We start from the raw sequence: 12,999 nt of genomic DNA, 5'->3' as shown, positions 1-12,999 counted from the left end.
CATTTGAATCACACTTTGAACCGTGTTATTATGAGCAATGAGGGGTTGCGTTCAAAGACATCACGTACTTTAAGGTAAATTTACTTGTTTTCATGTTTATTTTCCAGCATACTTAAATGTAAGAAATTGTACATCCGAATTAAGAGTTACAAAGTGAGCAATAAGAATATCCACTTCATCTTTTTCTTGATCTTTCTTGATTTACACCCACCCACACACACACACACACACACACACATTATAAAGCCGTTTTTGTGATGTTCGGAGTGTCCCTGAATGCATCTTGCGTCCTGGTATTGAGAATAAGAAAATGTCTCCCCAGGATGGACAGACTAGACATACAGTACATAGAGTATGTGGTGTTGGAACTGTACTGCCGTTGATGTGTTCAGGTCAGAATGAAGTTGAAAAGAGCGTCAGACTCTGTGTGACTGTGTGGGGACGCTCCGCTGTGATCCCGTCTGCCGTCATAACAGAGAGGCACGCTTGCTCTGGTGCGCATGCATTAATTACACAAAAAAATGTAATAAATGTAAATAATGTAATGTAAATAAAAAATTTATGAAATAAATGAGTTACCGCCGTTAACGCGTTATTTTTGACAGCCCTAATATAAATACATTAGAGCCGACCTTCAACCCCTGACCATTTGCAACAACAAATTTAAAGCCCACAAGAGTTTTCATGTATTTTCTCCAATTTACACAAGGTCAAAATTGCACAAGCTCAAATATATCCATTAGTATTATATGAATATTAGTGGGGTTGCTCAAAATTCATGAATAATATCTACAACAGTGGAAGGAATAAAAGTGGGCACTTCATTCTTCCAGAGATCCGGTGACCTACGGACACACTTTCATCAACCCCCCGCTGAAGCAACGCAGGCGGCGACACAGATAATGCAAGCGGGGCAAGAGAGGAGGGCTAAGAGCTAGGCTAGACCCACATAAGCCAGCTATTCCAAGACCCCTCCTTGACAACTCCCGGTCTCTCACCAGACAAATGGATGAGCTGTGACTGCATGATGGTAAGGTAATAACGGAGACCTGGCTAGACTCTCTCAACCTGGATGATCACTAGCAGGTCACACCTTCTTCAGAGCGGATAGGAACCTAAAAGACAAGCAGACACCAAGAGAAACACCAGACAACAGCCTCCCGAACACAATGAACGTGTTCTTCTCTCACTTCGATCGACACAACCGGGAGGCCTGAACCTGCCCTGCCCTGCCAGAGAAGGACGACACCCCCATCCAGCTGCAGCAGCACCAGGTAAGAGCCACCTTTTGCAGTTTCAAGGCAAAGAAAGACCCTGATCCAGATGGGACTACAGGAAGAACACTTCAGGCATGTGCAGGCCAGCTTGCAGAAGTTTTCACCACCATGTTTAACCTCTCGTTGCAAGAGTCAGCAGTCCCCTCCTGCCTAAAGTCAGCTACCATCGCCCCGGTACCCAAAAGGAGCACAGCTGAGCTGACTACCGTCCCGTTGCCCTTACACCCATCATTTACCAGGTGTATGGAAAAACGTATCGTGCCCCACATCAAAAAAATGTACTGTAACCCTGTGAAAACCTTAAACAACAAATAAATGGATCAAGTATTGGTACAGTATAAAGTATAGTACACAAGTATTAGAAAATGCAACTAATAGAATAGAAGGCACTTTACCAATATGGTACAGTCCAATCCAGTCCGTAGCGTCCACTTCCTCCTTGATATCCCAGGATATGACAAGGTTCTGGCCACGGTTCAACGTGTACTCCAGTGTGGATGCCGTCAACGAGGACCTGCTTTGAGAGCTGACCAGATCTGTGTCACTGTTGGCCCGTGGAAGTCCAATGGGACTGCTAACCATAGACACAGTGTCCACAGATGCCCCTCCTCTCTCTGCCAGGGTCCGAAGGTTCTCTGGGCTCAGGGTGTGTCGTATGTTTGGACTCCGCCTTCGGGGAGCCGAGAGATGCTCACGACTCCCCACGGCCAGATTAGGTGCATTGTGGGTACGCGTCCTGGCTGGAAGGACTGCCGTGGCAAGAGACGGACGCATGTTGGACGGCAACGAGACAAAGTGAAGACTTTGGGTGATCCCCAGAAGGAAGGAGGTGAGGTGCTGCTTATTGGGGAAGCTGGTCTCGGAGATGATGACCCATGTTGTCTTCACCTAAATCCCACTTTCTGAGAGTAGCTTTAGTTTCTGTGGGCAGGAACGTGTGGGTCTTAAACATGGCATGTTGTCTATGTCTCTACTGCTGCGTGCCTCCATGATGACGGCACGTCTTTGCCGCTTGGATATCTTAAAAATCACAATCAGCACCTGCAACAGGAAGACAAGAGAAAACAACTGAATAAAAATTTGACTGTGAGTTAACCTTTCAAAAGCGCTGGACCCCAGTACGGGGGTCAACGTGGTTGCATTTGTGTTGCTGTGGTAAATACAGTTCATATACAACACACATGCTTTACATCCACCAATTTTAGGAAAGCAGAAGACAGTTCAAACCACAAGCAGTTAAAGGTGCTATCCCTCCTTGGCTCCAAATCACACTTTTTTCACCCACCAACCACCAGCTAGCATATGTTACCAATAATGGTAACACTATTGCATGCATGCTCTGGGAGGGAAGAAGAAGGCGGGATTTTGTATGTTTGAACGCTAGCGCCCCCTTTGCAATACCTAACCATGACAGAAATGTAGAAAGCAAGCAAGTCATCAGCGACCAGCATATGTCATGAATCATTTCATAAAGCAAAACACTACTGCCATAAACATTTGAAAGCTAACACTTAGCTCTTCCAACGCTACTAGTATAATTCCTCTACCGTTAAAAACTCACTGAATGAGTAGCTTCATCTATTCTTATGCAGTAGCAAAGATATGGACTAGACATTGTACATTTTTACTAGAGATGCTGGTTATTGGCTTTCTTACCGATATCCGATATACCGATATTGTCAAGCATTACCAATACTGATACCATCCAATACCAATATTGGCAGCAACACCTCCCTCGAACTAATGCCGTGGAATGAACACATTATGCTTCTTTTACAGTGATGCAACTGGATGCATTTCACAAATAAACACTGTCTGGGCAAAATAAGACAAATATTGCAATATGCAATACAAGGTATAGAAGTGCCATATTGATTTTAAACATGACGGCTCTCAAGGTTCAGGGAGTGACGTTTACTAACATACACCGGCTGGCATCTGTTCCATAAAGTGCAAAGTATGAAACATCTGGAATAATACAATCAGTCAAACTGGCTTACATACTGGCTATAGCTGAATAATTTGTTTTGCTTCTAATCATTATTTTGCTGAGTAGGGCTGCGTGTGGGCTCTGAGTGATTCTTCCTCAGGTGTCATATTAGATTCTAAGGACAGCATTAGTAGGAAAACGCCTTACTTCCCCCTCCCATAAATGATATTTAGATGTTTTTAGAAGTTTTCTGATCTGTTTAGACGATTTTAGATGTTTTCATGCTTTTAGATGTTTTTACAAGTTTTAGATTTGTTTAAAAGACGCTTTTAAATGTTTTCAGATGCCTTTAAATGATTATAGACGTTTTTTTTATGTTTTAGATGCTTGTGGATGTTTTCAGATGCTTTCGGATGTTCATAGATCATTTTCTGATGGGTTGTAGATGCTGTTAGATGTTTTCGGATGCCTTTAGATGCAACAACAAGAACAAGAAAGGCTCCACAGGACAGCAGGGATTAAACACGATGTCAGGAAAGGTCAGGAACAATCTCTGGCTGGACTCAATCCTGAGGTTTTTATGTATTATTTAATACAAATACTTGTTTTTTTAATCTCAATTGGTTTGCTCTGAACATTTGACCTGATGTGGGATTAGAGATTGAGTCTGTGAAAATGACTTTGGCTGGCTGGGAGGAAAGACAAGATAATAATATGGATATATAAATAGATAAATACTGTACACAAATACACACATATACTGTATATGAGTGTGTGATACATACATACAGTACAGGGATTTCGGGATGAAGCTAAAATTCACTTTAACCTTTACAGGTGTACTTAATTGGACCTTTGAATGTCCCAGTGTTAAACGTTTCACTACGTTTTATACCGTATGCCTTTTCGTGACTCTTCCAGTCTCTCTGTCTTTCTGTTGCAACCTGCTGATGACACTCAGCTCAGTGGTCACTTCCCTCTGAGAACATACTAGCGAGGTACTGTTGAGGTACAGGACACTTATTGCTCCGTTCATTTATCACACACCTTTGTGAATTTTGCCATTCATCTTGTTAGACAATTGTACAACATCAACAATTGTACGGGAAAAACGTCTTCTTGAAGTTTTCCACATACTAGTATAAACATATTAGTGTTGATGGATGCACTCCGTAATATTGAACTACTTAAGGATATCTATCGTTGCATGTTTCCTCCTCACCCCAGCGATGGAAACCTTTACTGCTTCCGTTCCATGCCATGCCGGACCCAAACATATCCCACAATCCTTTGCCATCCGAGCAGTGAGCATGAGTAATAACCTCTTCATATTTCATCTTTATATGAGCTAATATCGGGTTTGATCCAGGCATATGCCAGGGGTCCCAAACGATTTTTTTATTTATTCATTCATTTTCTATGCAGCTTGTCCTCACTTGGGTCGAGGGGGTATGCTGGAGCTATCCCAGCTCACTTTGGGCAAGAGGCGAGGTACACCCTGGATTTGTCGCCAGCCATTCGCAGGTCACATATCGACAAACAAACGACTTTTTCTTAGCTGCAAAATCACCTTGATTTGGAATTCTGGCAATCTGACAAAGTCTTCATGCAGGAATATTGTGTAGAATATTACAGTCGTCCTTCGATACATTGTGGTTCGAACAATGAGCCCTCAAATCTATGGCAGTTTTTCAAAAATGAATAAATTAATAAATGATCACTGTTATTATTAGTCAAAACATATGCATATACAAGCAAACTGTTCATATTCCTGGCCCAAATGAGGTATTTTCAATCATAAAAATGGCTAAATGAATGAAAATACAAATATAAGGCATTTAGAAGAAGTTATATGTAGTGTAATATGTGTGACGTTGTCGGTGCCTTTAAGAGGCGGGGCCTGGGAAGTGACGTGTGTGATGTTAGCTAGCTACTATAGAGTTGCTGAGTGTTAGCATGATGAGCAATGTGGAGAGTGCCAGTGACTGTCGTGAGTTGTGGCTGACAGCAGCTCCTGTGTGAATATTCACTGCATATGCGTTCTCTGTGCTGCAGTAGTATTCTTATGTCTTATTTATGTCTGAGACGTCTTCTTTTCTATTATTACATCAACTATATTGGGTAATACGAGTGTAAAGGTGACTACATGAGTGTTATTCCATGTCTACAGGGTTCTAATAATGCTAAAACCCATATGTAGAAGGTTTAAACACATTTTCTATGCTCTAACTACAAAAATATTAAATTTATAAATAAGGAACCGTACAGGAGATCGGAAATATCTGGGTTCGAATCTCCCTTGGGCATCTCTGTGTGGAGTTTGCATGTCCCCGTGTGTGTGTGTGGGGGTTTTCTCCGGGTACTCTGGTTTCCTCCCACATTCCAAAAATATACATGTTAGGTTAATTGGCGACTCTAAATTGTCCATAGGTATGAATGTGAGTGTGAATGGTTGTTTGTCTATATGTGCCCTGCGATTGGCTGGCGACCAGTCCAGGGTGTACCCAGCTTCTTGCCTGAAGTCAGCAGGGATAGGCTCCATCATACCCGCGACCCTAATGAGGAAAATGGATGGATGGGAAAATGATTGAGAGTTTTGTTTTAATATTTGTATAGTTGCAGTTTTTAATAACACTGTTGAAACCAGACATTTACATACACTTTGTAAGAAGACACAAACATTTTTTTCTCACCATCTGAAATTAAATCATACTAAACATTTCCTGTTTCAAGTCAGTTCCGATTACCAAAATTATTTGTATTTGCGAAATGCTGCAATTATGAGAGAGACAATATTATAATAACAGATTTTTTTTCTGATTTTCTTCAAAGTCAAAAGCTTACAGACTTCCTTAAATTTGCTAACATCGCCTTTTTATTTTGGGTACCTTTCCACAAGCTTCTCACAATAGCTTGTGGAAATTTTGGTCCATTCCTCCTGATTGAAGTGGTGTCACTGAGTCAGGTTAGTAGGCCACCTTTCTCGCACACACCTTTTCATATCTCCCCACACATTTCCTATGGGCTTGAGATCAGGGCTTTGTGATGGCCACTCCAAAACATTGACTTTGTTGTTCTTAAGCCACTTTGTGACTATTTTGGTGGTATCCTTAGGGTCATTGTCCATTTGGAAGACCCATTTGCGGCCAAGCATCAACTTCCTGATGGCTTGAGATGTTGCTTCAATATTTCCTCTGTTTGTTCAAGATGCCATCTATTTTATCAAGTGCACCAGTTCCTCCTACACGCAAAACAGCTCCACAGCATGATGCTGCCACTCCTATATTTCACAGTTGGGATGGTGTTCTCTGGTATTCAAGCATGTTCCTTTTTCCTCCAGATGTAACGATGGTCACTATGGCCAAACAGTTCCACTTTCATTTCATTAGACCACAGGAGATGTCCCCAAAAATTAAGGTCTTTATCCCTGCGTAGATTTGCAACTGTAATCTGTTTTTTTTAATGTTGCTTTTGGATTAATTGCTCCTTCCGAGCTGGGTGGCCTTGTAGGCCTTGTCGGTAAAGGACTTGTTTGACACACTGTTACCAGCTCCAGCCATCACCTTTCCAACGTCTTTAGCTTTGGCGCCGGGTGTGATTCACACATTTCGGCCCAAAATATGTTCACCTGTGGGACACAGAACCTGGACATGATGGTTGGGTTGGACATTCCCATGTCGTTTATACTTGCGGTTAATTGTTTGAACCGACGAACGTGGCACCTTCAAGCATGTGGAAATTTCACCCAAGGACGAACCGGACTTGTGGAGCTACACAGTTATTTTCCTGATATCTTGGCTGAGTTTTTTTAACTGTAGAAATAAGGAATCCTGCTTGGCAGAAATTTGCTTATCACAGTCAGATCTGGAACCAGTTAACCGCGAAAAATGAGGGATGACTGTATATTGTGTGTGTGAGTGTGTGTGTGTGTGTGTGTGTGTGAAAGAGGTGACTGCAGCACTTTGTTGCCTAACACAACAAGGCAACTTTGCGGGCTGGTGCGAGCACACACACATACACACACACGCAAACACACACACAGCAAAAGCACTGAGGTGTTATTGTGCTTTTAGTGAAAGCTTAGTGTTACTTTGTATGAAGAAACAACATTTAGATGACGACTTTCATTCCACAAGTGAGAGGCGTCAGCAGCTCTATGTAATATTCTTACAGAAATGTCCGACCGAGAGAATGTTCGTGCGTCTCAGGAAGTGCAGTAAATGTCTGAGATGAATTATTCTTGTAGATGTTTTTCACTTATTTCAGTGAGTGGAAAATTGCATTTTTGGCACGGGAATGATGGAACTCTTTAAAAAAAAATCCTCTTGAAGTTCAGGACGTGGCCCTATATCAAGTTTTGGGCGGGGACCTTCATTTGTAGGCGTTGAATGTTGATGTTTTAGCTGGAAAAGTCTCACAAGACGAGATATCTGCAGCCCACAGAGGTTCCAAAAAACTCCGTGATTGGTCCACACACCTGAATTCAGTGGAGCACCTCTGGGCCGTCATGTATTGCTGCATTCACCAGAAAAACATCGGGGGTGTCATCAGGAGCTTGCCCTGACATTGTAGCGAGTGCATACAGGCTCATGGTGGAGTAAATAATCAGTTGTATGATTGATGAGTCATTCAATACTTTAAATCGTCGTATCGTATTTTCCAGACTACAAGTCACTCAGGAGTATAAGTCGCAGCAGTCAAAAAATGTGTCATGAAGAGGGAAAAAAGAGGTCAACAAGTCGCACTGGACTATAGGTTGCATGTAGTGCTATTTATTGAGCTATCATCAGAGCAGAGTTTCATGGTGCCGCTCCTAACATTAAATTCACATGTTTACTCCAGCAAGGAGACAAACTAAGGCTACAGTGTATTGATACAATACGTGACATGATGCCTGGTCACATCTCCGAGTGTAAAAACGTATCAAATAGCCATATTTTAACTCCGAAACTTCATTTTTGTGTTCACAAAGAAACTAAAAAAGACTGAAAGTCATACTTGTATATTTAGTTAGTCAGTTAGTCTCCCAAGCTAGACATAATTAGTGTTCTAATTAAACACTGATGTCTAAAATACATTTCTCAATCCACACCGGTATCATATTATTTCAGTTACACATTACTTACAGACACATAGTCTACAAGGCAGAAGCATATTATTCCGGAACAAAAACCGTCTGCTATGCTCTGTATCATTCAATTAGTGTGCCTAACTGTGTCACAAGCTCAGCTCAATGGATTATCGTGGCCACTCGGTGTCTGAAACTGAGCGGAAGCACATACATACAGTGTTTTAATAGGGTATGCTGGAGCCTATCCCAGCTGACTTTGGGCTAGAGGCAGGGTACACCCTGCCAGTCGCAGGGCACATGTAGACAAACAACCATTTATACTCACATTCATACTTATGGGAAATGTAGAGTATCTAATTAACCCAACATGCATGTTTTTTGGTGGGAGGAAACCCACGCAGGCACGGGGAGAACATGCAAACTCCACACAGAGATGCCCAAACGGAGATTCGAACCCAGATCTTCCCGATTTCCTGACTGTGTGGCCAACATGGCACCGTGCAGCCCGTATCCAGATGTTGGTTTTGGGAAAATAGGCGTATGAGTGTTGCCAGCATTGCTGCAGAGGTTGAGCCTGTCACAGCTCAGACCATATGCCGCATACTGGCCTGCATGGTTGACATCCAGAAAATTCTAACCCCGCGTCAACGGAAACTTTTGCTCAAGTCTGCCAGTGGATCCTGACTGCATGGAGCAATGTAAAAAAAATCCAATATCACCAATGATTTTAAAAAGGCTGGACTACTGCGTGATGAACAGGAGAAGCTCAAGGACTAATTTGTCTGGAGACGAAAGTGACAACTGACAGTGACAACAGAAGAAAGAGAGAGACAGACAAAGTGTGTGATGAAGGAAGTATGAGGCTGTTTACTGTAATTCCGACACTGAAGAAGACGAGGAAAATGAAAGCAGGGATGAATTACTTTTCTGGGAGGCTATTGTTTAACTAGCCATATTATACGCATTTTTCAGCACTGCTTGGGAAAAAAAACATACATGAATAAAAAAAATGAATAAACTTTCTGTGTAACATTGTTCTGTGTACTAAATATCCCAAGTTACAACATGGGCACCTGCGGCTTATAAACAGGTGAGGACTCCATACGTACAAATGATTTTTTTCTCTTTAAATTTATATTCCGGTGCGCTCAAGAGTCTGAAATGTACGGTACTACCCCGGGAAGCTAGCTAGTCAATGAGAAAGGAGAGTTGTGGTTGCTCACTCTCGGGAAAAAGTTCCCTCTAGCATTTTGGTGGAGAATTGCACATCAAGCACTCGCCCCCAGCCGAAGAACTATAAATGGATCAAGATGCCGTCAGAAGTGCTGGCGAAGTGACTTCACTAAATTTTAATTCAGCCTTAGGATCACAGGAACCATGTCCGATGATCTGATGAGACCAAGATAACTTATAAGCACGCGAGTGTCATGGTATGGGGTTGCATGAGTGCTGCCGGCACTGAGGAGCACAGTCCATTGAGGGAAACATGAATGCCAACATGTCGTGCGACATATTGAAGCAGAGCATGATTCTTAATCTGGGCCGCAGGGCCGTATTCCAACATGATAAGGACCCTAAACACATCAATGTTGGTATGTCTTAAGTTATTTTGATTTTGCACAATTTCTCAACCCAAAACCTCAAACCACTCCAACTTGAAGACACTGAGGTTTTTGACATTCCACAAATTCCAGGTTTTCCCACAATTTCACATTTTTAGGGCCAAAAATTGCCATTGAACTGAATCTACATTTATCCACCCATTAAAATCATCCCAGCATCAAAATATTCAGAATAACAATTTTACACTGCTGTCAAAACCTCAAAGGAACAAAAAACGTTTGACGATGTGGTTGTGTAAACGTGTGCTTGATGAAGTTAAGTCTCTATTTGTAAAAGTGTCTTGTGGGGTGATTACTACTTTGACAGCTACTACTACAAGTACTTCTACTGCATTATTACAGCTACTTTGTTCTAGCAAGTAGGCCTCTGTCATGGCAACAAAGTACATATACACGCACTGTTTACGATATGTTCAGAATAGCAAGCAATAGAAAGACTCCAAATTAGTCCATAAAGGTAAAATAGAGACGTGTTATGTCATGAATGCGATCGCTCCTCCACAGTTACATTTGACAGACTTTCATAATAGAAAGCAAACTGGAATAATGTGTGAACAATGAAAATGTTTGTATTTGTAGTAATATGTGTACTTGTAGTGACGTGTGCACATATTTATGTTTGTACTTCATTATGTTTGTACTTACAGTAATGTGTGGACTTAAAGTACTTCGTCCTTATAGTTTCGTTTGTACTCCTAGTGATTGTTTTTTTTTTTTTTACTTAATAGTTGTTTGTACTCCCAGTGATGTGTGCACTTAAAAGTGGTGTGTGTACTTACGCAAGCAGAAAGTATGAGATGCAGGTAAACATGTGATCTGTGTCCTTATGATAGTACTTGTAGTGATGCGTGTACTTATACAAGTAGCAAGTATGCATGGTGATGTGTGTACTGGTGCAAGCATGTATGAGATAAATGGAAACGTGAGGTGTGTACTTATACTCCATACTAGTAGGATGTGGACTTATGCAAGCAGCAACTATGCATAGTGATGTGTGTACTTATGCAAGCAGCAAGTATGAGATGCATGGAGACATGGGATGTGTGTACTTACAGTACATACTTGTGATGATGTGTGTACAGTACTTATGATGTGCATGCAAACATGTGATGTGAGGATCTGTGGTCTTCCATACAGTAAGAAGTGATGTGCAAGTGTGTGGTTGTCAATCACTGTCAATCAACGAGGAAGCATGCAGGTGTCATCTTGGCTATGAGATGACTGTGGGAATTCCCTACGTCATTTTCTTCTCATCTTCCTGCAAGACGCATTCCGCGTCCACGTCATGAAGGAGAAAAGCTCGCCTAAGCAGCCCCAAAACGACGCGTATTGACCAACACCTTAATTCTTAAGACATCTATGAAGACATCAACATGCTGACGACATGCTTACCTTTGACGCAGAGCTGCAGGATGGACATGGACATGTCTGCTCGATGCTTCCTTCAGTCCCCGCAGTCCAAACCAGACGGGCGGGGTGGAGTCCTTCTCTCCGCCCCTCCCACCTCCACAGCCTCCAAGCTCTCCGAGTCACGTCCTTAGATGGTAGTCTTGATGGTCCTGCTGGTCCTATAGTCCTGGTGGTCCTGATAATCCTGCTAGTCCCGCTGGAAGCAGAAGATAAGCATCCAGAGGTGAAGGATGCTGACGTGGCTCGTGTGCGCTGAACGCTGCAGCAGTGAAGTCCTGTGTGGTCCACAGATGATCCAGAATGACTGATGTCAGCACCACCACCCCCTAAAAAACGTCATGTTTCCTTTTTGCAGCACACACACTGCGCATTTCATTTGATTAGATGATTACTGTATATCATTTAACCTTTATAATAATTTCAGTGGCCATTAGGACCGTTAACAACTACAGTCTACTCACAAATATCAACATTTACAAACATCAATATTCACAAACATTATTTTGTACGTTCCTTGTTAAGCATTGGTATCACTGTAAGGAAGAACACAAGTAAAATTAAGGAAGCTAAATATTTCATGCTGTTGCTCGGGTTTTTATTGACATCTACATGGAGGTGACATTCCTTCACACTTTACAATGAGGTACACAAAATTACAGTAGTTAAGAGGAATTAACCTACCTAACCCTAACCAGTTACTCATTAGTTCCTCAGCAACTACTCTTAATTTATGTGCCTTAGTTCCTCAGTAACTACTCTACTCAGTTCATTAGTTCCTCAGTAACTACTGTACTTTTGTGTACCTTATTGTAGTGTTACCTTTCTGCAGCATAATGGATTTATATATATATATATATATAGTGTCCCAAAACATTTATACACACTTTAAATAATTGTAAACTAGTTTACTATAATTTCTTCAATACTCAAAATGTAATAGAATTTACAAACATCATTTTGTTTGCCTTTTCTCAAACTGACGTACCTTCAACGCAACAGAATCGCACACATCACGAAACAATTCCTTTGGTATTTGCGTGTATTCACGTTCAATGACTGCTCTCAATTAGCGTATACTTTTTTAGGTATTCCCATGTAAAAAAAATCTACTGGTGTGGGGTCCGGTAAAAGCGGAGGCTATTCAATGAAACCTCTCCCTCCAATCCACCGGCTTGTCAAGATCTCATCCGGAAAGGATCCAACGTTACGATGGTAGTGTGGGGATGCCCTATCTTGCTGAAAATAACTCATCTTCAAAGTCCTAACACTTGACATGACAGATTGTTGCAGCAAGTGTATACATTTGTTAGTACATTATATACTGTGTATATATATATATACTGTATATATATATATATATATATATATATATATATATATATATATATATATATATATATATATATATATACATACATACACACACATTCCTTATTTATTATATTTTCGCATGTTTGTCACACTTAAATGTTTCAGATCATCAAACACATTTAAGTATTAGTCAATGACAACACAATTGAACATAAAATGCAGCTTTTAAATGACTTAAGGGAGAAAACATCCAAACCTAAATGGCCCTGTGTGAAAAGGTGATTTGCCCCCCCCCGTTAAAATATAACAGAGATCCATCAGTCTGGAAAAGGTTATAAAGCCATTTCTAAAGCCACAGTGAACCACAAATGGCTAAAA

The 12,999-nt window shown here is 41.3% G+C and overlaps 1 protein-coding gene across 3 annotated transcripts in view; it reads right to left on the bottom strand.

The window, feature by feature from the left end:
• Positions 1–11,594, bottom strand: part of hecw2a (HECT, C2 and WW domain containing E3 ubiquitin protein ligase 2a) — a 45,926-nt gene extending 34,332 nt beyond the window's left edge. For 2 of the 3 annotated variants that reach the window (XR_008572473.1, XM_054787573.1), the window contains exons 1-2: positions 11,293–11,594; positions 1,673–2,318 (exon numbers count right to left, since the gene is read on the bottom strand). Coding sequence is in view for 2 of the 3 variants with exons in the window: in XM_054787573.1 (XP_054643548.1) it covers positions 1,673–2,051 (379 nt within the window). In the remaining variant the exon portion in view is untranslated. Of the gene's footprint in view, positions 1–998; positions 1,645–1,672; positions 2,319–11,292 lie in introns of those variants that run through there. The other variant, XM_054787574.1, reaches the window with a different exon arrangement.
• Positions 11,595–12,999: the final 1,405 nt, after the last annotated feature.

The sequence above is a fragment of the Dunckerocampus dactyliophorus genome, chromosome 9 (assembly GCF_027744805.1).
Source record: "Dunckerocampus dactyliophorus isolate RoL2022-P2 chromosome 9, RoL_Ddac_1.1, whole genome shotgun sequence".
NCBI lineage: Eukaryota > Metazoa > Chordata > Actinopteri > Syngnathiformes > Syngnathidae > Dunckerocampus > Dunckerocampus dactyliophorus.
Note: the sequence above shows the minus strand (reverse complement) of the source record. Positions and strands in the feature narration are given on the sequence as shown.